The following is a 27,986-nucleotide window of genomic DNA, read 5'->3' as shown; positions in this document are numbered from 1 at the left end:
TACGGAATCTTATTGAAGGCCCTGCTGAAGTCTTGGTTGGTTCTTCAAGAAACTAAGTCAAATTGATAAGGCATGATCTTTCTTGCACAAAGCATTAGTGTGGCACAGCTGAGAGCTGCTGCCACGGCGCCAGAGGTATGGGTTCAATCCTGACCTTTGGTGCTGTCTGCATGGAGTTTGCATGTTCTTCCTGCACCCATGTGGGTTTCCGTAGAAAGGTTGGCCTCTGTAAATTGCTCCGTGTTTGTAGAGAGTGGGACAATAGAACTAGCATGAACGGGTTATTGAGGGTCACCAAGGACTCTGTGTGCCGAAGAACATGTTTCCATACCATATCTTTCAATAAAGAAAAACACTGCTGTTTTCCTAATTAGTCCCTATCTTTTCAAATACATGTATATTTTATTCTTCAGAATTATCTCCAGTATCTAACTTATGTAGTCCTTCTTATATAGAGGCACAATATTTGTTATCCTCCAATCCTCCAGCATATCAACTATGGCTTATTTTGATGCATATATCCTAGCCAGGTTAGCATTCCAGTGTTTTTGGATATACCTGATCAGACCTTGAGCTTTATCTATACCTTGAGCTTTATCTACCTTCATACATTTTAAGGCATCCTGCATCTCCTGTTTTGTGATGTGGTCCATACTCTACACGTCCCCACTAACTCTCCTGAGTTCCACAGTGTTAGAGTCATACGGCATTGAAACAGGCCCATTGGTCCACCTTGCTCACACTGGCCAAAATGTCCCACCTGCCTGTGCTTAGCTATTACCCTCTAAACCTATCCTGCCCCTCCACCTGTTCAAATATCTCTTAAATGCTATGATAATACCTGCCTCAACTACCTCCTCCGGCAGCTTGTGCCATATATCCACCGCCCTTTGTGTAAAAGAAGTCATCCCTCAGGTTCCTATTAAATCCTTCCCCTCACCTTAAACCTATATCCCCTGGTTCTTGATTCCCCTACTCTGGGCAAAAGACTGTGCATTTAGCCGATCTATTACTCTCATGATTTTATACACCTCTATAAGATCACCCCTCATCCTTCCGCGCTCCAAGGAATAAAGTCCTCGCCTGTTCAACCTCTCCCTATAACTCAGGGCTTCGAGTCCAGGCAACATGCTCGTAATTTTTTTCTACACCCTTTTCAGCTTGACAACATATTTCCTATAACATGGTGAACAAAACAGAACACAATACTCTAAATGTGGCATCACCAATGTCCTGTACAACTGTAACATGACCTCTTCATGGGAATTTTGTTGTGGAGATTACATAGAGCAAAAAAATTACAAAAGAAAACACTCATAACCTTTGAATTGCAACTTCCCTACTGACAAATACTTCTTCTAAATTACTTTTAAAAAGTCTTATCTCTCTGATGTAGATAGCTGATTATTGTGTCAGGTAAACAGTTGACTACAGTAAAGGATAATGGTGTACAGCGCTCTCATTCCTGATATGTCTGGTATCTTTTTACAATCCTCAGGATGTCAGTTCTTTTACCAACCTTTGTAGAAGGTGACTCACTTAACACTGTAGAGGTACATGTGCAGGACGGTGGAAATCTCAAATTAAGTTAAGTCTAAAGTCATTGAACAGTTTTCATGAAGTTAGGCGTTAGATTTTTTGTGAAAGGGCGGCACAGTGGCACAGCAGTAGAGTTGCTGCCTTACAGCGCCAGAGACCCAGGTTCGATCCTGACAATAGGTGCTTTCTGTACGGAGTTTTTTCGTTCCGCTGCAACTGTGTGGGTTTTCTCCAGGTGCTCCGGTTTCCGCCCACACGTCAAGGACTTATAGGTTTGTAGGTTAATTGGCTGTGGTAAAGATTGTAAATTATCCCCAGTGTGTAGTGTTAGAGTACGGAGAGATCACTGGTCGGTGCATACTCAGTGGGCTGAAGAGCCTGTTTCTGTTCTGTACCTCTAAAGCAGCGTTTCTCAACCTTTTTACCCTTTGCGGAACCCTTGAAATTACTTTCATGTCTCAGGGAACCCCTACATAAAAATTATTATATATCTTTATTATCTTGATAAATAACACTTAAACAATTGAAACTGAACCCTCCGTGCAAACCTCTCGTGCGGGCGCGGCAACCCCCATTGGATGCAAACCTCTCCTGTAGGCCCGGCAACCCTCCCCCAACTGACGATTCGTGGAGCCATTGGCTGCCAGGGTGTGTCCCCGGGGCCGTGGGCGGGCGAGCGGGGACAGGAAAGGGGAGGGGGAGCCACTCCACCTTGGCCCCGAGCGGACATCGCATCGGCCAGAGCGAGCCGTGGACCCGTTGGGTGGACACGTCTCCTGGAGCGGCAGCTCGGCGGCCATGACCATTTTGTTTGACCCTCTGCCGCCGCCCTGCACCATGGGAGGAAGATCAGGCACGAGGCATGCAGGGACGGGCGCCGGTCCTCCCGGTGGGAGGGGGGAGCGCATTTATTAAAGTTCAGCTGGACGGCTCAGCAGCAGCGGCAGCTGGACGGCTCAACAGCCCCCCCCCCCCCCTCATTGGCCGCTACTCCCGTCACTTGGACGGGTCCCATTGTGACGTCGAACGCGGTTGACGGCAAGGGCAAATAGATAACAGGTTGAAGACTATTATAATACCCAAGAATTTTCCAAGAATATGCCGGACGAATATGAAATTAAACACAAAAATGACTCAAAAATGCATTTACATATGATTAGCCTATTTATCACTATTTCTCTCGGAACCCCTATGGACCTCTCGCGGGAACCCCGGTTGAGAAACGCTGCTCTAAAGTCTAAAGTAAAGTTTATTTTCAATCAGTACTTTTAAATCAAATGCATCAAAAAATATTAAAAACATTAAAAGGTCATCCAAAATGTTATTATCAAGTTCTGAATCATACAAATGTGAAATGAGGCTGGATTACACATGCATCTTCAAATATAAATCAAGATTAACATTGCATCTTTGAAAACTTATGAATGTGAAACCACATGATTTGTTAAAAAACAATTTCAAAATATGACTCACCAATTTTGGTAACCAAATGAAAATGAGTATAATGACAAGATCATCCACTTTGTATGTGTAGAAATTGTTTTTTTATTTTGGATTATGAACAATCTAATTAGTTGGGCAAACCTGCATTGTAATCCATTATTAAGTTCGCAACAGTGGGGGAAGGTGAAGCTAAATAAAATGGTACCTATAGAATATTAATTGCAACATTTGTCAATGTGACATTTTATTAACACAAGTTTAATGAAATAAAATAATTTCAAGTTATAATATACATACAACCAGCAGATTTGATGACTGTACGTGAAAGTGAGCAGGTTGAATCACGATATTTCAAATGACTATGCAGCATATATATCCCTTCTATTTCTTGCTCTTATGAGGATGGGAATTGCAGAATGTTGTCACCAGGAATGATTGGGGGCAGTTGTTACTTTACCCAAGTAGTTTTTGAAACATTGAATCATGAAATAAATTAGAAGTATGCATCTTGCGATCAAGTGTGAAACAAGATACAGACTGGTGGGCATCGAAAGAATGCCTGCATTGATGCTCGGGTAATTGAGTTTGAACTAAAGAATGGAAACATTTCCCTAATGTTCATGTATAGGAAACGTCTTTCCATCCAGTGACCATTGAATAAGATGGGACTAACACCTATAATTGGTTGATAACTGTTGAAAGTATTGGTGTGATTTGGCACTTCCCAATGCTGGACACATGTGTAAGATTAAGAAAGGATGTAGGTTGGAGCCTTGAACTCCAAACTGTCAGCTTGGGATCAAGTCAACACTGTCTGCTCATTAGCTTATTTTGCAGAGTTTCAGGAGGCAGAGGCACAAAGAACCACAGATGCTGGAATACTCAGCAAAACACAAAGTGCTGGAGGAGCTCAGTGGGTCAGGCAGCAACTGTGGAAGGAATGGATAGGTGACAATTGAGACCGAGAAAAGGGTCCCGACTCAGAACGTCACCTGTCCATTCCCTCCACAGACGCTGCCTAACCCGCTGATGTACTCCGGCACCTTGTGTTTAGTTTCAAGAGGCAGTCAGTGACTTGGCCAAAGCTACAGTACATCTGGCACAACTTACTCACACATGTATCTGTGAACTGAGGCTTCCTATTTTGAAGATCCAAGAACACAGGAGCACCAGAAGGATGCAAGCAGTTCCAATTTCCTGCCAAACGTTTATGAGGCAGAGCAACACTGCTTGACGAAAGAAAATTGGCAACATATCTGATCTAAAGAATAACTACGTTCCATCTATTCCAATAACCAAGGATCTACTGATATGATGGGGAATTTGATGTGTTTCATACGCAATATTTTATCATTTGGTTTCCTTGATCTTTCAATTTTATAGAAACAGTTGTTTATCGAAATGAATACTGCAATTAGACAAAAATAATTATTTTGTTAACCTTCCATAACTTGCAATGTTTCCACACAGAGGCTGCAAACACCCTGCGGCTGAGAAGGCTGACAGCCAACCTCTTCTCAGGTTTCCATTAACAACTCTTTGTCAGCCCTGGGAGGAAAGTAATAGTTGCCATAGGGATGACCTTACCTCAGCATTGCAACAGCAATCAGAAAATGAAGGACCATACCTGCGTGCCACACAACTGTAGTGTAAAACCTGCATTGTAAAAATGATTGGAAATTGATACAGGCTGTGAAATCTTTCAGGGCTCAGCCTCAGCACTGTATAAAATTTTCCGGTTTTTTGGTTTGCTGTGACCTGGAGTTTGCAACTGTATTTTATAATGCGTAAAGGCATTGGAGATACATGTACAGAATTAAGAGTTAGTCAAGATGGTTTAATTCTCATGTGTACTGACGATGGAACAATGAAATTCATAAGTAGAAACAGAACTGAACATGGTTATAGATTTAGATTTACTGCTGTGTTGTAATCCTAAATCTTCGCTGGTTTTAAACAGTGCACTTGTATCTATGTTAGTGTTTAAGTTTTAGACGTTCCATGGGAGAGAGATAGAGCATGGAGGACAACACTACAGATAGATTTAAAATTGAGGATGGACATTTTAATTTGGAGGTGAATGATAGAGTAATGATGCCGGTCTTTGAGGCAAGAAATTGTGATGAGCAGAACTCGGTGCGAAACATAGCAGAAGAATACAAAGTGCTGGATCAGGCAGCATCTGTGGAGAATATGGATGGGTGACATTTTAGGTTGAGGCTTTTCTTCACACAGTCTGAAGTAGGGTCTCGACCTAAACCGTCACCTATCTATGTTCTCCACAGATGCTGCCCGACGCGCTGAGTTAATCTACCACTTTGTGTCCTTTTGTGCATTAACCAGCATCTGCAGTTTCTTGTTTCCACCATCTGCAGTTCCTTGGTTCTGCATTGAAACTAAGCAGATTGGCCTCAATAGATGAACTGAGGCAATGCTGGAGGCAGTGGTGAGATTGAATCCCGACCTGAAACATCACTTATCCATGCTCACCAGAGATGCTGTCTGACCTAGAGTTACTCCAACACTCTGCGGTTCCTTGTATCACATCTTAATTCCTATTTAGTCCAGTTTAGTGTAATTCCCGATCCAGTGCAACAAGTTTCCCATTTGTTATAATAAATAGCATGGAGATGGCAGCACTGTTCAGCCTTGGGTAAACAAGTTTTATTTACTATTTTCAGCTGTTTCTTGTTCAGTTGAATAATTAGATAGCCCATGCCATGAAGATTTGCCAATTCACTATTTTTATGCTCTATTTACAGGAGTTCTGATCTAAGAATAGCATTTTCTTGGCAAACTCAGTGCATTTACTAGATTCAGCTTCTCTGTGGTATGGAATTCAGATATGGAATTCTACATTAGCGTGAACAGGTTTCCTCCCTAATTAGGCTGCCTGAGGCAATTTGAACACTAAGCTGGTACTCCAGTCTCTCAGCACAGAAATGTACTTCATTTTGGACCACTGTATGTGTCATGACTCTTTGCATGGATTTGAAAGGACATGATTGATCTGGAAAGAGCAGAGTGGTGATTCACCAGGATGTTGCCTGGGATGGAGTGTCTCCGATATGAGAAGATACTGCATAGGCTGGAGCAAAAAAACAAAGTGCTGGAGGAACTCGGTGGTCAGGCAGCATCTATGGAGGGAAATGGACGGATGATATTTTGGGTCAGGACCCTTCTTCAGACTTGAGTTTTTATATTACTTTGTTTTATGCTCAAGATTCCAGTGTCTGCCAACTCCTGTCTCCATTTTACTGCTTGGTCTGGGTTCCTCCTGGAGCAGAGAAGGCTGAGGGCGTCCTGTGTCAGCCGATCAAATGGCGGAGTAGACTCGACGGGCCAAATGGCCTAGTTCTGCTCCTATGTCTTATGAAATAATGAGGGACACAGAAAGCATAGACAGTTATAAACATTCCCCCATAGCAGAGGTGTCCAATATGGGTTTGAGGTTAGGGTTAACTACTTGGGAAGGGATTTAAGGAAACATTTTTTCACCCAAGGATTTCTAGATGAACACTTGAATTGCCAGTCCATAGGAGGATATGGACCAATTGCTGGTAAATGAGATTAGTACGGATGAATACTTGATGGTTCCCCTGGACACAGTGTGGTAAAGGCCTTGTTTCTATGCTTTGACTTGGTGGACTAATTTCATTTTTGTCACCTCCCATGCCTTTACTTATTTTCTGATATTAAACCCATCCTTAAGATGTGATGATTTATTTTCTATGTAGGCTACTCGCTATGACAAATACTAAAGCAAATGCAAAAAACTGCATCAATAAATTTTCATCCTCTCCAATGTTTGTTGGCAGGAATTTTAAATATGCAGATCTTTGTATTGACTCATACAGACAGAATTCCTTATTTAGTCTTTCAAAGCCTTTCATGATTCTTAAAAATAACTTTGCTAAATCTATTGACCTCCCATGCAGCAGGAAATATTCCAGTAGCTCATGTTTTATAATACATTTTGCTCTTTTTAAATTTTTATTAATATTTTTTTTATTATTTCCTGAATGAGATGCAAATACATTCAGGACTCTGTGGCCTATTTGTTTTCTCATTTAAGTTCATTATTGCATCTTTAGTGCTTTATTCTGTGACACAGTGATAATGTTAAATATACGAGTGGGCAACAGTTTTCCATCTGCAAGTTTGTCAATGTGCAAGAAACAATAAATAAAAGAAAATAGCAAATCCATTTAAACATTTCATTTAATGGTTCGGATCTTCCATTTAAAAGCCAGCATTCTCACGTAGAACTGCCAGTTGTTACTCGTGTAGCTGTAATGACCTGAACTTCTGTACAGCTGATGCCCATTTTTAGCACAACCACAAATCACCATCGGATTCCTAATGTGGCAGTCAGCTTCTGCCCAGTGAGTCACTCTAGGTAAGGACACACTTACGAATTAGTGGCCTGGAACACGAGTGGCCAAATATGCCTTGATTTTTCAACAGGTTTCCTGTCAAAGTAGATTATTGATTTAAACCCAATGACTAACAATAGCCTCAACCTGCGACAATATTTAATGCTTGGCTCCAGATGGATATCATTAGGGCCTAGGTTGGGCACAGGAGATCAATGATTGTTTCTTGCGGAATATTCCTTTAACTAGATTGCAAAGATTTGTATGGTTCTAATCAAGTTATTTGTTTATTTATAAGAAAATAACTGCAGATAATAGACAATAGACAATAGGTGCAGGAGTAGGCCAGTCAGCCCTTCGAGCCAGCACTGCCATTCAATGCGATCATGGCTGATCACTCTCAATCAGTACCCCGTTCCTGCCTTCTCCCCATACCCCCTCACTCCGCTATCCTTAAGAGCTCTATCCAGCTCTCTCTTGAAAGCATCCAACGAACTGGCCTCCACTGCCTTCTGAGGCAGAGAATTCCACATCTTCACCACTCTCTGACTGAAAAAGTTCTTCCTCATCTCCGTTCTAAATGGCCTACCCCTTATTCTTAAACTGTGGCCCCTTGTTCTGGACTCCCCCAACATTGGGAACATGTTTCCTGCCTCTAATGTGTCCAATCCCCTAATTATCTTATATGTTTCAATAAGATCCCCCCTCATCCTTCTAAATTCCAGTGTATACAAGCCTAATTGCTCCAGCCTTTCAACATACGACAGTCCCGCCATTCCGGGAATTAACCTAGTGAACCTACGCTGCACGCTGCTGGTACAAATCGATTTATTTACAAAATGCTGGAGTAACTCAGCAGGTCAGGCAGCATGTCGGGAGAGAAGGAATGGGTGACGTTTCGGGTCGAGACCCTTCTTCAGAATTTGTTTATTTGTTTGTTTTTTGTGCGTACGTATGTGTGTATGTGTATATATATATATATATATATATATATATATATATATATATGTGTATATGTATATATATATGTACTTGTGAGTGTGTATATATACACATTGAACATTTTTTTCCTCTCGTTTATTATATTGTTTACAGTGTACTATGTGTACATATTCTGTTGTGCTGCAGCAAGTAAGAATTTCTATTCTATCTGGGACAATAAAACGCTCTTGACTTGACTTGAATTTTGAACTCGTATACAGGGCTTATTTTCCTGTGCAGTAGAATTGCTGTACAAATATCTATCTCGGATCCAGTGGTAGGACCTTGAGGCAGCTGTATCTCACTGGTTAATTAAGTCGTTGATGTGTTTTACTGAACAATCAAATTTCACCTTTCAAAATGAAGCTGAGAGCATGATGCCAGAGAGCAGAAAATGTGGAAATATCCCCCTAAAACCTAAACTGTACTTGAAAGGGCACAAAGTGCTGGAGTAACTCAGCAGGTCAGGCATCAGCAGGTCATCTCTGGAGAACATGGATACGTGAGATTTTGAGTCACAACCCTTTTTCAGTCTGAGGAAACGTCACCTATCCATGTTCTCTAGAGATGCTGCCTGATCTGCTGAGTTATTCCAGCACTTTGTGTCCTTTTGTATATTAACCTGCATCTGCAGTCCATTGTTTCTACATTTTAAATTGTACTTATATTTGTAACAGTAGATTAAAAATTACTGAGGTTTTTATATAAAACTGAATAATATAGGAGTAATGTTTCAGATCTCAACATTTTTATGTTTAATGCGTGTGTCCAGTATTGTTTAATTCAAACAAGGGTTTAAAGCCGAAGGTAGACACAAAAAGTTGGAGTAAGTCAGTGAGTCAGGTAGCAAATCTGAAGAAAAAGAATGGGTGACGTTTCGGGTCGAGACCCTTCTTCAGACTGAGCTTTAAAGCAATGTTTGTTTGGTGCCGCAGTGATGTGACAATCACGGTGCTAATTGAATTGCTCTGTGCATAATGCTGAATTTTTGCACACATGGTCTATTTAATATAAGTGTTTAACACAGAATAATTCTCCGGTTTAAAAGCATCCTTAAAGATTTCCATGTAAAGTTGTTCAGTATAAACCAGGAATAATGAATTAGTTCAATGTTTTATTTCTCCTGGCAGACTAAACTGGTTGCATTTGCTGTACGGACAAATGTTGGCTACAGTGCAGCCCTGGATAATGATGTCCCTGTCCCGGGCATGGCCATCTCTTTCGAAACAAAGGATTTTCTGCATGTCAAAGAAGTAAGTTTGTTAATTGATACAGCATTCAATGCAAAGTAAAGTGGTAAAATGTAACACATTGTTTCCCTTATTTCCATGTTTAGAAATTTAGTAATGACTGGTGGATTGGACGGTTGGTTAAAGAAGGCTGTGAAATAGGATTCATCCCGAGTCCAGTCAAGTTAGAAAACATGAGACTGCAGAGTGACCAAAAAACAAAGCAGGGAAAATATCACTCAAGGTAAGTTGTTGAAAAATAAATTCCCAACATGGAAGCCATTTGCAGCCAGAATGTGACAACTTCAGTCTAATTCATGGAAATTGAATTTCCCCAAGAAATTCTGCCTCGTTGTACAACGCACTTGCTTAATCAGCTGAGATGCCACGTTAAAAAGGCTTGCAGTTTCTTGCAGTGGATGGGTCCACTGACACCTGTCATGCTGAAATCTGAGCACACCAGTGCACTCTTTGTATCCATCTTCCAGCTTTTAGCAATATGCACAGCAGCGTACAAATCTGCTTTTTTCTCTCTCCAGATTCCTACCGCAGAGATATTGCTGCCATTGTCCTCAATGGATCCAAAATAGATATTCCCAAAGTTTCACCACATTAATCTCCCAGTTTCCAACACATCATTTAAAATCGCTGGATCCTTGCTTTCCACACGCCTTTTGAACCAACTGAGGCTCCTGTTCCCATGCCCCTTGAACCCACTGAGGCCCCTTTCAACCCACAGCCTCATTTCCCATATGTCTTTAATCTCGGTATACCATTGTATTTCAACATGCATCTGGGAAAAAAAATTAAATATTTGTTGGCAGTATTAATAGGAATAATATTTCTGCTTCCACTACCACCACCTCTGGCAGCGCATTCCAGGCACCCACTGCCCTTTGTGTACAAAAAAATGTTCCTGCACATCTCCTGTAAACTTAGTTTTACTGTAATAATGTATTTACCTTCTACAGTCTGTTCTACAACTCCAACGAATAACCTCTTAAAGGTGAAACAAACCTATACTTCTGACGTTCTCTTTCAGAGTCCAAACATCTGACTAAACATTTCACTGCTCCCATAAAATTCCATCTCCATTCCGGGGGTGCTAATGTGCCATATCAAGACCAGCATTGTGAATATTCGCTGAGTAAATACACATTTATTGTATTTGAGCAATTACAGCAAATAATATTCACACTCAATTTACAGTTGAAAATAATCATAGCACAGGATAAAGAGATTCAATGCAAATTTCACTGTGAGGAAAAAATATTGCCTAAAGTAGAGTCAGAATGCAATCAAGCACACGGATTAAGAAAAGACATGCAGAAATGGAATTAGAATAAGCTTGGCAGCTGTAATACAGGTGCGTGACAGCAGGGACAGCTACCAGATTCAGAATACCAAATGCCGTAAATATGGTGGTATGAAAAATGTCTCAAGATCTAGAGTGTTGCATTGACCCTGCAGCAGAGGTTCAGGCCATTTGGCCCACTCACCCTATGCTGAACTACTATCTACCTCTTTGGTGACCCTCGGACTATCCTTGATCGGACTTTGCTGGCTTTACCTTGCACTAAATGTGATTCCCTTATCGTGTATCTTTTTTACTGTAAATGGCTCGATTGTAATCATGTATTGCCTTCCTGCTGACTGGAGAGCACACAACAAAAGCTTTTCACTGTACCTCGGCACACGTGACAATAAACTAAACTGAACTGATAATATCGCAGCACTTGAGATCCTTGTTCCTTCTCTCATCTCATCTCTTCTGCACCGTCCTCTCTCAAGCTTGCATTCATTTTCTTTCTAACGACATCAATGCTCTTTACTTCCCTGGGGAAATGGGAGTCATATTCTAACTACTCTGGAAAGAAATGTTTCCCCTAAATGAATTTATTAGTGGCTATGTAGACACAAGAGACTGCAGATGCGGGTCTACAAAAAAGGACACAAAGTCCTGGAGTAACGCAGCAGGTCAAGCAGCATCTCTGGAGAACATGGATAGGTGGCGTTTTGGGTCTGAAGAAGGCTGCTGACCCAAACCATTGCCTATCCAAGTTCTCTAGAGATGTTGCCTGATATGCTGAGTTCCTACAGCATTTTGTGTCTTTTATTAGTAGCTACGTTAGATTTATAATATCCGATTCTGATCTCTCCTTCAAGTGAAGGCCTAAATCTATCAAACACTTAAATATTCTTTAAGATTCTATTTGGCTATCTTTCAGGCTTCTGTTTTATCAAGAAAAACATTCCAAGCATATTCAATCATTCTTGTAGGGCATATTGTTCCACGATTGTCCTTGTAAATTGTAAGTCTCTTTTGCACCTTCCGTCCAAGTGCCTCATTTTTTTTTTTAAAGGCATAGAGTGCTGGAGGAACTCAGTGGGTCAGGCAGCATCACAGGTGAACATGGATAGGAGACGTTTCCAGTTGGGCGTGAAGAAAGGTCACCTGTTCATGTTCTCCAGAGATGCTGCCCAACCCACTAAATTACTCCAGCACTCCGTGTCTTTTTTTTGTGGTTAACCAGCATCTACAGTTCCTTGTGTGGCCTATTCTTAACGTATTCAAAAGTGATTTGATGTGCATCATTTCTACCATATAATGGTTTCGCAAACTTAAGGGTAATAAACAGCGTTCAAAAATATCCAACTTAATTATGTAAATGGTCTGAAGATAGGCAGAAAATAGATAAATGTAAATGTTCAATCTTTTGTTTAAGAAATGACATCAGTTACAAAGTAAAATTTTAAAATATACTTAAAGATTTTTAAATGTACTCTTTCCTAGTAAATCGGGTGGAAATTCATCTACCAGTATAGGTGATGTGGTCCCTAGTTCCAGGCGATCCACTCCCCCCACATCTGGTAAGTGGGTCACCAAAGTATTTTACTGCAGAATGATCATCTGGATAGATATAATATAAATGTGTTTGAATGCCATGATCGTATTGAGCTAAACTTTAAGCAGTTGATAATCTGTATCTCTCATTTTACTGTTGATGAAAATGTTTAAAAAAGCAACATTGAGGAAATTGCACATTTAAATGGGACAACTTTTAGCAAATGATGAGTTACATTATAGCCTTCTATTCAGCATTGTTGCTTCTGGGCAAAAGGAGCTTCTGCCATCAAGTGAACTCTGGTTGAATATGTATGACTGTGTGAATACATGTGCCTACATGGGATGTTGGATGACAACAATGAGATCCTCCCAGTAGTGTGACATAGACTAACGTCGTAGGTGGATGCTGTGGCTAAAGGTCCCTTCCATTGGGTCAGTTGCTATTAGCTATTTGTCAGTATCAGTGATACGTTGTTAACTATTTAACCCGGGGCTGTGGGCTAACACTAATTGAATCACTGAAAGATACAACATAGAAACAGGCCACTCAGCCCACTCAGCCCACTAACCATTGATCACTAGTTCACACTTTATTCCACTTTCTCATCCACTCACTACGCAATTTACAGAAGCAATATGAAAAGAAGAGAAATGAAATGTTTCAGGTTAATTCCTTAATAATACACAACAAAGATAATGTTCTGTTGCTCATTAGATTTCAAGAGTCCATAGAACATAGCTGTGTCGTAAGCAGTGGCACAAAGAAAACCTTATTTCTCTTTTATTTCCAACATCCTTTGCAACAGGCCTTACTCATTTTCACTATTCTCTTTCTCATTTTCTCTGTTTTTCTCCATGACTTGTATTCTCCCTCCACATCACATTTCTCCCTCCTTGCCTCCCCCTAGCAAGGCTTTTCCCATCTTCCCCTAATTATGGTTTTCCCTTCTGAACCTCACCCCACAATCCACCCTCAAACTCCCTCCAAATCAGATCTTCCTTCCAGGCTTCCTTTCCCTGTTCTTAACAACTACCACCCCTCTTCCTCTTCCCAGCTTCTTCCTTTCTCCCAACTCTCCCTTTCTCCCCTCTCTGTCCTATCTCTGCTGAACTCATTATTCTGATCTTGAGAGTGAGCTTCATTCTGTTGCAATTGATATTGGCTTATCTATTTTGATAAGCATGACGTTATATAGGAACACGCAAGAAAATAGTAAGCCACGTGGCCCCAGACGCCGGTCCTGCCTTTCAATATAATTGTGAATGATCTGTCCCCAACCTCAATTCCTCTTCTGTACCAGTTTCACCTGGGCCCAAACAATTATCTACCTCTTCTTTAAATATTTCTGTGATTTATCCTCCAAAACATTTTGGAGATTCTCCACCCTCTGTGAGGTGAGATTCCTGTGCACCATTGTTTTAAATGACTACCCCCTTATCTTGTAACTATGTCACCTTGTTTAAGAAGGCGTGGAGCAAGGAAAGCCTAGGAAGATGGGAAAAGCTTGGACGGGAACGCCTGGAGAGAGAGGAAGAAAGGAGATTTAGTTTAGTTTAGTTCAGAGAAACAGGCCCTTCGGCCCACTGAGTCTGCACTGACCAGCAATCCCTGCACATTAACGTTATCCTACATTCTCGGAGAAAACCCACACAGTCGCAAGGAGAACGTACAAACTCCATACAGCCAAACACCTGCAGCCAGGATCAAACTGGGGTCTCTGGCACTGCAGGCGCTGTAATGCAGCAACATTACTGCTGCGCCACTGTGCCGCCCTAGATGTGGAAAGAATGATCAAGTCATGGAGAAATAATGATACTTGTGGAAATATCTTCTCCTCCTTAGGATCTTATATGTTTTAATGACATCCCACCTCACTCTTCTGAATTCCAAAGAATACAAATATAACTTCTTTCGCCATCTGCAAATGAGAACACTGACATCCCAGGCATTGGTTTGGTGAATGTCTTCTGGAATGCCACCATTGTTAGTGTAAGCTTTCTTAAATAAGGGAACCAAAACTGTACGCTCTCAAGATGTGGCTTCACTAACACTCTGTACAGTTGTCTTTGCTCTACTCAACTCCCATGTAACAAAGGCCAGTGTTCATTTGCCTTCTTAACTACTTGCTGTACCTGCATGCTAACTCTTTTGTGTTTCAGGCTGAAGATTACACTGATCCTTCTGTACTCTTCTTATTTGCAATCACTCCATTTACAAAATAATCTCTATTTAAATAAAAGTGGGTGCTCACACATTTGCCTACTAAACTCTATTTACTAAACTTTCAGCCAATCATTCAACCTATCTATAAGTGTTGCAGTTTCTAGATATCCTCATTGTAGTGTGTCCTCCCACTTATTTTCATGTCACTGGCATTTTACTAATTTTACTCATTTTTTAAACTCTTTTCCTAAACTATTTTTGAATAATTATTTTAAGATCTGTGTCCATTTGCCTTACCAGGTGGTTATAATAGGGCAAACATGTGAACTATGTTTGCGGTCTGTTTATTTTGAAGTACACAACAGTTGGGTTGAATCTAGTGAATACTGGACAACCCTCACATGTTTTTTTGAGAAGGCTGGTGTCACTTAGTGTAACAAAGCTCTTCTTACAATAAAATGGTACAATATTATTGTATTAATCATTGAAGTAAACACCAACTGACATTAGAGCTGCTACTATCTGATGAGGAACAATAGTGTATAAGCAAACATAAAAATGGTTTTGGGTTGAGAAAAATGAATCTATCCCCTGAGCACATTCCCACAGTAGATTCAGTGCCTCTCTGATTTATCAAACCCCCTAGAGGACATACACAACAAAGAATTAGACTCCAAAACTGAAAACTTATAAATCTAATTATCTATACTTTTCAATCCTGATGAAATGTGCTTCAGTGTTTGATGTTGATTGATTGAATGAATCGATTGAAAGGTACAGCATGGATTCAGGTCTTTTGTTCCACTTAGTCCACGCTGACCATCGATCACTTTAGTGCTATTGTCATCCCAATTTCCCATTCACTCCATACACAGAGGGGGCAATTTGTAGAGGCCAATTAACCTACAAACTTACGTCTTTGGGATATGGGAGGTAACCAGAGTACCTGGAAGAAACCCATGCTGTCACACGAACAGCACCCGAAGTCAGGATCAAATCTGAGTATCTAATGCAGTGTGGCAGCAGCTCTACTAGCTGGGCCACAGTCAAGTCAAGTCAAGTCAATTTTATTTGTATAGCACATTTAAAAACAACCCATGTTGACCAATGTGCTGCACATCTGATTAGGAAAAAAAAGAAACATACAGTGGCAGGCAGCCAAACACAACGGCGCGGCCATCTTGAACAAAATGTTTAACTAAAGTAGAATGGTGTCCCGCGGCCGCGCCGCACCGGGCAATGGAAGGCCCCGCGGCCGAGCCGCACCGGGCGCTGTTCAGTCCCGAAACAGCAGGTAAACCGTAGTGAATCCTGAAATCTTTAGTGCTGTTTGGAATCAAAGCTCCAGCCAAACTCTGAAAAACCAAAACTGCTTGATTAAGAGGTCTGCAGTACTAGCGACAATTAATAATATTTGACAGAGAGGATCAAAGATGAGGAGTGCAGGAGACTGGATGAATGAGCACATAAGAGCCAAACAGAATTCAATACGAAGAAGTAATGTGAGTTAATGCATTTGGGGAGATTAAATAATGAAATGCGCAATAAATGGTAGGATACTGAGAGGCATAGAGATACTGAGCAACCTTGGAACACATTTAGGTTCATTGAAAAGTCAACTCAAATAGGGTTAAATGTAGATAGAACACAAAGATTTTAAAGCACAGGAACAGATTCTTGAGCCAACCAAGTCTGTATCAGCCATTATATAAATGAAATTAATCCAATCTGCCTGTTTACAGTCCGCATCCTCTATCCCTTGCCTGTTCATGTATCTGTCTAATTACCTCTTAAATGTTACTATTGTATTTTACTACATTATTATATCATCTTATATTATTATACCATCTCCCCTGACAGGGCGATCTAGGCATTTATCACTCTCGTTGTCAAGCCTCTCAAACGGTTTATATATTTCTATGAGATCGCCCCCTTAGTGTCCGACACTCCAGAGAAAACAATCCAAATTAGTCCAACCTCTCCTGTCATTTCTTGGATTATTATTGTTGCCCTTCTGAAATATCCTTTTTTTTTGGCCAGTATAGTATTATGAGTCATGTACCCTCCTTCATGTGCCATAAACCTGCTTGATTAAGTTAGTAAATGAGTATGGCAGTGGTTCACCAACTACACCAGACCTGAACAGTATTGGCCAAGTTCTGCGGCAACATCTTTCTAGGACTGTGATCTCTACTGTCCAACTCTTTAGCCCATTGGGTCCGCACCGACCAGCGATCACTAATATACACACACGAGGGACAATCTTACAACTTACCAAAGCCAATTAACCTACAAACCCTCACGTCTTTGGAGTGTGGGAGGAAACCAGAGCACCCGGAGAAAAAGCACGCAGTCATAGAGAGAATGTACAAAGTCGGTACAGAACCGTGGTCAGGATCGAACCCGGGTCTCTGGCACTGTAACGTAGCAACTCTACTGTTGCACCACCGTGGTGATCAAAATTAAAGTAACTGCTCTTTGATTATAAATGTATTTACTTTCTTTTGGGAAGGGAGCAGTTAAAATATCTTGGGCATTTGAGGCCTAATTTAATGAGCCATTTTCACCTGTTTGTTTGTGTATTTGACACTCTTAAACACTTGAATTTGTTTCTTTACTGTTGTACATTGCCATATTTTGATTTGTATTTGCCTCTGTACATTTTTGTTGGGATTATTTCCATTCATTCAACTCCTGTTTTCCTTCCTTCCCCTCCTATCTGGGTGCATAGCTCTTGATTTAGATGCAAGTGGCTTAGATGCAGAAGACATTGATTCCCAGGCAAACCACCGAACCCCTATAACCAGTGTAAACAGTGTAACGTCTCCCCAGTCTAAAGAGAAACGAATGCCCTTCTTTAAGAAGGTAACCACACTTCCTAAACTCCAGTCTGTCGCACGTGCTCATCGCCAGTGTGTCACTCAACAAGTCTGATATTTGTTTGTGTCCTGAGATGGGACAATAACATGCATGCTATGTTATTCTTTATTTCTTCTTTAATATTCCTATAGCTAAACAGAAGCAGAAATCGGTAAGTCCACACCATTATATGTTGTTCTTGCCAGCTGCCTAATTAGCATTGAAATCCTTAAATCAGCCATTATGAACTATTTTTTCTTAATTATTATTTTCCTAAAATATTTTCTGAAACAATTATATTGAAAGGATCTGATTTAGATGATATATGAACTAAATATTCATTAATTCTGAAACTTGATCCTGGATTCATCCAATATTATTTATAACCATTCAAGAATGCTAATTATGTCACTGGGACATATCCTGCTGCCTGACAATTGGGTTACCAGGACGACAAGTGTTTCACAGTTGATGTAGACTTTGGCTACTAGTTTGTGAAAAACAAAAACATTCTTTATTTTCCAGCTATCAGTGTGCTTGTTTGATCTTTTTTTTGTGACACGTGTGTTCAATTCTGTCACCTTGGTGATTGTGTTTTTGCTTTGCTGTTTTGCATGTAATGTTTTAAGGAATTAGTTATATTTCTGAGTAATGTGCAGATATAGATTTGATGTTTAATTACATTTGGATATTTTGTATCTGTTGGGAACCAAATTTAATGCTAGATAAAAGTCAAATAAAACAATGTGAGGACAAAGTAGTTTAAGATAGATACTGAAAATGTGAACGGAAGTAAATGGATGAAAAGGACCAGGAACAGCAATGAATGAATCCAGATTCCAGCATTCTCTGCCAGGGGACTTTACCTGAAGCAAAATCTCGGTGAAACCCAAATAGGATAAATTGCACCACAGATAGCTTCCAGGTCAGGAGTAACTTGTAGTTGTCCTTTCCACCTTTTGTTGAATATAGAGATACAGGCCTTTTCGTCCACTAAACAACGAACATCTGTACACTAGTTCTACCCTACAAATCTATTACACACATGGGACAATTCATAGTAGCCAATTAACCTACAAACCTGCATGTCTTTGGAATGTGGGAGGAAACCAGAAGACTCAGAGAAAATCCAGGCAGTCACTGGGAGAACGTACAAACCCCGTACAGCACGACCCATTGTCATGATCAAACCCGAGTCTCTTCACTGTTTGGCAGCAATTGTACCGCTACACCACTTTGTTATTAATTCACACTTCAACAAGGGGCACGCTAGGTTTAAAGTAATGAGCCCTGTACAGTTTGTGTTTGCATTGGGACCTTGTTTTTTACATTCTATAATTCTGCCCTGTTGACTTGAGTTTAAAGAAAGGTCATTAATATCAACACTGAATACAGATTGACAGATAGAATACACAAATTTCCTCATGTCACAGTTGTCTCTGGCCACTGGGCTGTCATTGCCTATAAGGCCGAGAGGTACCCCATTTATGGAGTGTATGGTGGGGTCTCTATCTTGAGACCCCATATATCGTCACATCCTCCTTGTGCTGTTCTCCCATGTTTACAGACAGCAATGTAGTCTTAATATGGAGCAGGCTGATTGAGCCCGGCACCATAATAGAGTTTGATTGCAGATCTGAGTGTGAATGGATCTCTTCATTAAGAATGCATCCATCATTGCTGCATTACTGCACAGTTAAATCCACCTCCCTCCCCTAATTTTGCTCTCTCCCCTTAATTTCACCATCTCCCCCCGCCCCTCACCGGAACTGAACCACAGACCTCTGTTTTCCTTAATGAATTGAGAGAATGGTTGTTGCACATAATTCATCCCAAATTTCACCTGTCACTTATATAGAGTCATACAACATGAAAACAGATCCTTCGGCCCACCTTGTCCATAACGACCAAGATGCCCAATCTACACTAGGCCCACCTGCCCAAAAGAGAGTTAGATTTAGCTCTTAGGGCTAAAGGAATCAAGGGATATGGGGAAAAAGCAGGAACGGGGTACTGATTTTAGATGATCAGCCATGATCATATTGAATGCATCCATCATTGCTGGCTTGAAGGGCTGAATGGCCTACTATTTTTCTATGTTTCTCTGCCCGTGTTTGGCTCATATCCCTTTTGACCTTTCCCATCCATGTATCTGTCCAAATGTCTTTTGCATGTTGTTATAGTACCTGCCTCAACTACCTCCTCTGGCAGTTCATTCCATATACCCACTACCCTCTGTGTGGAAAAGTTGCCCCTCTAGTTCCTAGTAAATCTTTACCCTTTCACCTTAAAAATATCTATGTGACTACCATGGAGAAATGCCGTGAACAGAACTAAGTTTTGAAATGCATCCCAGTGGGCATGAGGCAGAAGGCATGAGCCATTTTAAAAATGTTTCTTGAAGGAATTAAACCACGATAAACTTTTTCTAAAGGAAGATTGTCCTAATTTTGCAATGTGTTTGATGATCTGCAACTTGTCTTAACACAATGTAATGCTCTAAAAATGGATGAAACCTAATTTCATGGCACCTCTTCGTGATCCACGATTTGCAGGCAACTGTAGGGTGAATGTAGAGGAAGGGAAGGAGAATGACATTGAGGCACAAGGTACTGCAGATGCTGGAATCTTGCATGGAACACAAAGTGCAAGAGTGAAGCAGCAGCTTAGTCGGTATCTCTGAAGGATAGGCAACATTTCAGGTTGGGACCTTTCCTCAGACCCAAATGTCGGCTCTCCATGTCCTTCAGAGATGCTGCCTGAAGACTGATATTATGCCTGGTCTAGGACTTGGCCCAGATTAACATTGCACACTGACCTACAACAGTCTTCCTTTGCTTTCTTTGTCATAGTCATTCAGCACAGACACAAGCTCGTTGACCACAGACACAAGCTCTTTGACCTATGATGCGCAAGCACCCGTCCATACTAATCCCACTAGCATTTCATCCATGGCCTTATACGCCTTTGCAATTCCAGTGCTCGTGTGGATACATGTTAGACATTGTGAGAGTCTCTGCCTTTCCCAACACCTCAGCCTCTTTGCTGCTCATGCTGCTGGCTATGTGATGAGCAGATGGCCAGCACCTAGTTCCTGCTTTCTTTCTTCTGGCAGTGCCTGCCATTGATATTCCTAAGAGCAAACCTTTGCTGCTGATCCCAATGGGTGTACCAGATTCAGCTGGTTGAATATCTTTTACTGATGCTGGAAACATAGAAACATAGAAAATAGGTGCAGGAGTAGGCCATTCGGCCCTTCGATGCACCGCCATTCAATATGATCATGGCTGATCATCCAACTCAGTATCCTGTACCTGCCTTCTCTCCATACCCCCTGATCCCTTTAGCCACAAGGGCCACATCTAACTCCCTCTTAAATATAGCCAATGAACTGGCCTCAACTACCCTCGGTGGCAGAGAATTCCACAGATTCTCCACTCTCTGTGTGAAAAGAGTGAACATATTTCTACTCCCTCTAACAGAACGTATAACATGGAACAGTAGTACCGCACAGGAACAGGCCCTTCAGCCTACAATATCTGTGCTGAATGTGATACCAAGGTAAACTAAGCTTGTCTGCCTACACACAGAACATAGAACAGTACAACACAGGAATAGGCCTTTGGTCCACAATGTCTGTCCAAACCTTCTCTTATCTACCTGCTCATAATCCATATCCCTCCATTCCCTGCATATCCATATGCCTATTCAAAAGTATCTTAAATGCCACTATCGCACCTGCCTCAACCACTAACCACGGCAGCTCATTCCAGGTACTAACCACTCTGTGTTAAAAAAAACTTGCTCTGCACATTTCCATTAAATTTGGTCCCTCTCATCTTAAAGCTATGCCCTTTGGTATTTGATTTTTCCACCCTGGGAGAAAGGTTTTGACTGTCTACCCCATCCATGCCTCTCATAATTTTAATACTTCTATCTAATTGACTAACAGATTAGACAACTTCATTTCTTTTGTCTTTGGGCCATAGCCACCCCTCCTCCCCATTGAGCAGCGTGCTTCCTTTATTTACTGTGCCCCGTGCAATCTATCTAGAAATTATAGACTTGGATTTAATCCTATCTACGCCTCAAAGTGAACTGAAAACCAGTGTCCAATAGCAAATTGCCTTTGTGAATATTTCATCACCCTTGAAATATTCCTGAATTTATCACCTACTTTAATGTCAGCAAGAGTAATGTTGTAAAAATAAAGTATAATTCCTGAGTGCACCTGTATATTTTGTGACTGCTTATCAACAACTAATTGATCAACAGAATAGTAAGGGTTTCCCTTGAGGCCATGCATCTAAAATATTTACTGCCTTGACAAATGTTAGGTGGGTAGGCAACAAACATACACTGATTATACTGTTCATAAGGTCATAAGTGATAGGAGCAGAATTAGGCCATTCGGCCCATTGCCTACTATGCCATTTAATCATGGCTGATCTATCTCTTCCTCCTAACGCCATTCTCCTGCTTTCTCCCCATAGCCCCTGACACACATACTGCTCAGAGTTGCTGATGGAAGAAATTAAACCATCAACCTCAATTTAAATTGGACTTTCTATGATAGTTACATTTATAGATCAGGCCTTTCAGTCCACTATGTCTGTGCCAAAGATGATGCCAAAATAAATATCTCATCTGCCTGCACGTAATCCATTTCCCTCTATTCTCTGCATATCCATGTGCCTATCTAAAAACCTCTTAAACACTGTTGTCGTATCTGCCTCCAACACCACCCCTGGCAATGCTTTCCAGGCACCCGCCACTCTCAATGTAAAACAAAATTGCCATGCACAAATCTTTTGTGCTTTGCTCCCTCTCACCTTAAAGCTGTGCCATTTCATCTTTGACATTTTCATTCTCAAGAAAAAACTTCTGACTGTCTATCCTATCTATGCCTCTCATAATTTTATGTACCTCTATTAGGTTTCCCCTCAACGTTTGGCATTCCAGAGAAAATAATCCAAATTTGTTCAACCATTCCTTGTAGTTAATACCCCGCAATCCAGGCAGCATTCCAGTAAAAAAAACAACACAAAGTGCTGGAGTAACTAAGCAGGAGAGATAGCATAACTGGAGAGCATGGATAAATGACATTTCAGTCTGAAGAAGAGTCCCGACCCAAAATGTTCTCCAGGAATGCTGCCTGACCCACTTTGTGTCATTTTTTGTAAACCAGTATCTGCAGTTCCTTGTTTCAGCATTCTGGTAAAATAATTTTCGTCTTAAATATTTCCATATGTGTATTTTATAGTTTATTTTGGATTTATTTAGTTGTTCAGCTTTTTACACAATACCTCACCAGTAATTAACCCTACTGCACTTGTAGCATGAGTCAGAAAAATTAATGGATTAACACTTGCTGAAATTAGATATGAAATAATGTAGTATATGCCATAAAGATAAAGTACATTATTAAAGTTTTAAAGATAGTTAAGCGCCTGCAATTTCATTCTCATTTTCAAAAGACTAATTTTTTAACTGGTGGAATTATGAACTATTCAATTATATTTGCGATAAAGGTCTTTAAGATTGGCATTCTTTCAGTCCAAATTTGAAGTGACAGCCTTGGAACTTAATGCTTAAATGTGAGTCAAATGCGATAATGCCTGATGTTTTTAAGCTGTCTAAATATTTACTTTGCTTGCATTGTGTCTCTGCTACCTCTAGGGACCAAAGACACTCTGTTTTTGATTACTCGATAATCGTTGTCTTTTAGTAAGTGGTTAACCCGTGGAAAGCTCCAGTGAGACCTGTGTTATTGGCTGCACCTTCCGGGCTTCGTACAACAGGGTTCCTGTCCGAGCCTGTCAGAGATTGTCAGCACCAGAGCCACATATTACATTAGGAAGGCTTGTCCTTTCATTTTGCTATTGTCATACGTAATGTTGGAAACAAAAAATGCAGTTGAAACCCAAAAATTGTAATATTATTTATTTTCTAAAATTGTAGTTGTAATAATGGTCTTAATTGGAAGATTAGTTGGTTGTTTTCTTTGCGCGATTAAGCTATTGATTAGGAATGAGTCTTTTTTTTTTCACTGATGAGAGATAGGATTTTTCAGCACAGTTTTGAAGAAACGTGAATTTAATCTGACAATAACGATAGGCAGAGAAGATTCATTGGCGCTGTTTGTGCATAAATTACAGTTGTAGTGTTGGAAGGTGAGCCAATAGGACTTACTCAGTTCAGGATGTTTTAAGAATGTTTTCTTCACGCAGACTGAGCATATCCCTCCCTACGATGTAGTGCCTTCTATGCGACCAGTGGTTCTAGTGGGGCCTTCTTTGAAAGGATACGAGGTAAGCTGGTGCTGGATACTCCAATTTTGGAGACAATTCTCCTAAAAATTAACATTAATGGAGCAATAATTGAATTTTGGGAGAGGGAAGAGGAGAGCAGAATGATGCTGGATGATATAGGGGGAAGAGAGGTGAAGAGCAAGAACATCAACTTGAGGATCACAGGAAGCTGCCTGATTACAACTGAGGATGAGGAAGGTCAAAAGATTTGGTGGGATGGGCAAGAGGAAAAGCCCAGGGTGTGTGACAGGCAGTCAAATCTAATCATTTGGCCAGGGGAGTGAGAAGACATCTGGACAGGCCAGGGCAAGAACCATTTACCATGCAGTTAATATCAAGAAGGACATTCGGCCCATCTTATGTCAGTTCCCAGAAGGGCAATCCTGTTAGTCACATCACCCTCCTATTCATTTCACTGTAGCCCAGCAGTTATTCTCCATCACCCAAGCCCGTCAACTCCCCTGTGATTCGAGTAATTTGCGGAAGCCAAATAACATTACGGCATGTCTTTGGGATGTGGGCGGAAACTGAGGCGCATGCAGTCACAGGGAGAATATGCGAACTCCACACAAACCGCACCCAAGAATAGATGGAAATGTCTTAGAGGGAAAAGTGCATTGTTTGACTTATCTGGCTGAGTTGCAGCAAGATAAACTTTAGTTTGCCAGTAATATATTTTCTAAGTAATAATTCTTCAAGCAGTTTCACAATTTGTTCATTTTCACAGACAGTAAGCTTATCACAATTCAGATCACCTAACAATAGTTCACTAGAATGTCAGGCCTCTTGGGAAATTGGCTGGGGCAAGTGGCTGAAGTATTCATGGATGAGCCTTTGTGGACCAATGACCACTGTCCTATTAGCTTTAAGATGGCTATAGATAAAGACAGGGCGGGCTTGCGAGTTAAAATTCTAAATTGGGGCAAAGCCAACTTTGAAGGTATTAGACAGGAATTCACTCAAGTAGATTGGAACAAGTTGTCTAATTTGGGGGAAGGCTAAATTTGAAGGCAGCACTGTTCTATGCATGAACTGTATCTGCAAAATTCAGGCATCACACAAATCCATCTTTTTTATTTTCAATTCCTGGAAACACTGCACTAAATGTCACCTATATTCATTTTCTAGTTTTTCAAAATATGTGGATTTATTTTCCATATTTCATCATTAAAATTCAGATTAATCTTTAATTTATAATATTGCTTTCTTCAGGTGACAGATATGATGCAAAAAGCATTGTTTGAGTTCCTGAAGCACAGATTTGAAGGAAGGTATGTACGGTTCTATAGGACTCTGGTAAAACTTGTAGTAAAGATATCATGCACAATAACTCCTTCATATCTCAGTATCATCTATTAATGTGTTTATTAAAAGGTATTATTTCAAAATCTCTAATCCCTGAAATGGGGGGGGACTATGTATAAACATAGCTGTAATTTCTACATGGTGAAACCAAAATGTATAAAAATGGCCTTTATTAAAATCTGACAATGTGCATTTTAACCACATGTGATTTTCTATTACAAATCTCAAATTGTGGAGTACAGAGGCAAATAAATAAATGATGGGTCTTTGTCCCAAACATTGTGGAGGGCACTGTATATCCAAGTCACACACCATCCTGACTTGGAAACATCATCACAGGACCAAAATCCTGGAAAACTAGGCCTAAAGTGCCACGCATGTGCCTTCACTCGAAGTACAGCAATGGTTCAAGAAGAAGTGGTCGGCTTGGCTTTGTCTGGGACAGTTCATGTCTTGCAAACCTATCTAAGCTGTTTAGGAGGCAGCGAAGGTGACTGAGGAAGGCAGTGGATATTGTCTAACATAGATTTTAGGAAGGCAATTGACGAGGTCCCTCATGGTAGGCTGATTCAGGAGATTAAGATTCAATAGACAATAGGTGCAGGAGGAGGCCATTCGGCCCTTCGAGCTAGCACCGCCATTCAATGTGATCATGGCTGATCATTCTCAATCAGTACCCCGTTCCTGCCTTCTCCCCATACCCCCTGACTCCGCTATCCTTAAGAGCTCTATCCAGCTCTCTCTGATTCATGCGTTTCCCTTGTCCCAGTTAATATTTATCCTTCGATTGGATTTATTTAAAATGGATCTTACTTGTTCATTATCATGGAGTTGCTTTTGGGTGCTTTCTGTGCATATGTTATATACTGCATTTTTGATAATACAACAGAAACTACAGCTGCAAAGTATTTCATTGATTGTAAAGTACTTTGGGCTGATTCGAATACATTAAAGATGTTCTTTCTTCTCTCTGTACTGTCTTCTCTCTATTAAGTACAATTTTGGTATGGGCAAATGTCTTTGAGCATGTTATTTAGTAAGAAGCAGTTTTCGTATTGGTTAGCCCACATGATTTTTTGACTTGCTTTTTAATCATTTAAGCAATATATAATTTACAGTTTTTCAATCCAAAATGAAAATGGTTCAATTTTTGTCAATATGTTTCTGTTTGCAAGAAATGTGAAAAACTAGAGGACATAGCTTTAAAGTGAGGGGAGAAAAGTTTAAGATCATAAAACATATGAGCAGAATGAGGCCATTCAGCCCATCGAGTCAACTCTGCCATTCAGTAATGGCTGATCTAATTTTCCCTCTCAACCCCATTCTCAAGTCAAGTCAAGTCAAGTCAAATTTATTTGTCACATACACATACACGATGTGCAGTGAAATGAAAGTGGCAATGCCACTCCCTGTAACCTTTACCTCCTAAAGGAGATGTGCAGGGCATGTTTTTTTACAGAGAGAGTGGTTGGTGTCTGGAATGCAGTGCCAAGGTTGGTGGTGGAAGCAGATAAGATAGGAGCATTTAAGAGGTTTTTATATAGGCAGATGGATATGCACGGATTGAAGGAATATGGTTCACTTGCAGGCAAAGGAGATTGTGAGCCGATTGGCCTGCTCCTGTGCTGTACTGCTAAATGTTCTAACAATACTTTAGTTTAAGGCATTGCAATTACAATTTTGCATCTGTTAATCATCCATTTTGATTATTCATAGAATATCAATCACACGGGTCACAGCTGACATCTCGCTTGCCAAACGCTCAGTGTTAAATAATCCTAGTAAGCACGCAATAATTGAACGCTCTAACACAAGATCGAGTTTGGGTAAGTGTGCTCATCCTGATGCATGTCATGTCAGCTGATTTTATTTCATTTTCCTCTCCATCAAAGGGTGGAAAGACTAAATTAATTTATGTTGAACGATAGTTAAGTTAGATTAAAAAATGGTCAAGTTTACCTTCATATTGATGTATCAGAATGATGGATATGTAATGTGTAAATTGTTTGTGCAAATCTGTTTGTGCTGTCAAGTCCAGTACAACAAGAAAATAAATTATTTAAAATCGTATTTCACAGCAGATCACAAATCATTAGTTATGATAATATTTTAGTTCTTTTGGAAGCATTTCGGACATAGTTCCTTTCTGTGACTGTCATACCTTTCAAAAGCTTTGTTCTAAAGTCACTAATTACTGTTCTCTGGAATCAGGGTATTAACCTCAATCTTAGATCTCTGCCAATCTGCATCTAATAGCTTGACGTACAACTGAAGGTCACATTGTAACCGCACAGCCCTGCAGTAAGCATCAAGAATTTCCCTGGCTGTGAACTCCCAATTGAATTCATTCACTACTTCACTGCAAACCTCTGCATGTGAGATGCTGAGGGCAAAAAATAATTGGTTACTGAAGTTATCTTTGTCGGAACAAGTTCCTAATTGAACATGAATCTTTAATATTTTGGATTAAGATAAAAATGGAGTTTCCAAAGGAAGTCAAAAGGCATTCAAGGGACATTATTATGGATAGTGAACTCTTATTCTTGTAAAAATATGATTCCCTTAATTTTGCTTGTTTTTATGTCGTTCAAACACTTAAACATTGTCACTTTTTGGCTCTTGCCTCTGCACTGAACACTGCCAGGTGATGATCAGCTTGGGGAGCTGGATTAAAGTTGTTTCTATGCAGTCCCAACAGTCTACCTTGCAAAGCATTCTTTATTGAACAAGCTAGTACATTTCACCATTAGCCTTTCTGTAAAAGTCACTGCACTACTTGTGTCTATAATGTTACTTTATATGAAGAACAGATGGTTAGTTATCTGCATTTCTGGTGTACTAATTTCTATGCTTTTAACACGTTTTCTGTGTTCTGTACAAAAATCTGATTGTCTTGGCTTTTTTTTAAATTCTTTTGCTTTATTAATGCTA

General features: G+C 40.3%; 1 protein-coding gene across 7 annotated transcripts in view; it reads left to right on the top strand.

Moving 5' to 3' along the window:
* The window catches only part of LOC144603251 (voltage-dependent L-type calcium channel subunit beta-2-like), a 302,297-nt gene that overhangs the window by 259,253 nt on the left and 15,058 nt on the right, over window positions 1-27,986 (top strand). For 5 of the 7 annotated variants that reach the window (XM_078416438.1, XM_078416443.1, XM_078416439.1 and 2 more), the window contains 7 exons: window positions 9,470-9,592; window positions 9,676-9,812; window positions 12,363-12,439; window positions 17,592-17,611; window positions 23,670-23,750; window positions 24,963-25,021; window positions 26,772-26,881. In XM_078416438.1, coding sequence (XP_078272564.1) covers window positions 9,470-9,592; window positions 9,676-9,812; window positions 12,363-12,439; window positions 17,592-17,611; window positions 23,670-23,750; window positions 24,963-25,021; window positions 26,772-26,881 — 607 coding nt within the window. Of the gene's footprint in view, window positions 1-9,469; window positions 9,593-9,675; window positions 9,813-12,362; window positions 12,440-17,311; window positions 17,446-17,591; window positions 17,612-23,669; window positions 23,751-24,962; window positions 25,022-26,771; window positions 26,882-27,986 lie in introns of all 7 variants that reach the window. The other 2 variants (XM_078416445.1, XM_078416444.1) reach the window with 1 other exon arrangement.

The sequence above is a fragment of the Rhinoraja longicauda genome, chromosome 2 (assembly GCF_053455715.1).
Source record: "Rhinoraja longicauda isolate Sanriku21f chromosome 2, sRhiLon1.1, whole genome shotgun sequence".
Classification (NCBI taxonomy): domain Eukaryota; kingdom Metazoa; phylum Chordata; class Chondrichthyes; order Rajiformes; family Arhynchobatidae; genus Rhinoraja; species Rhinoraja longicauda.
The sequence above is the reverse complement of the archived record's forward strand: the minus strand, read 5'-3'. Positions and strand labels throughout refer to the sequence as shown.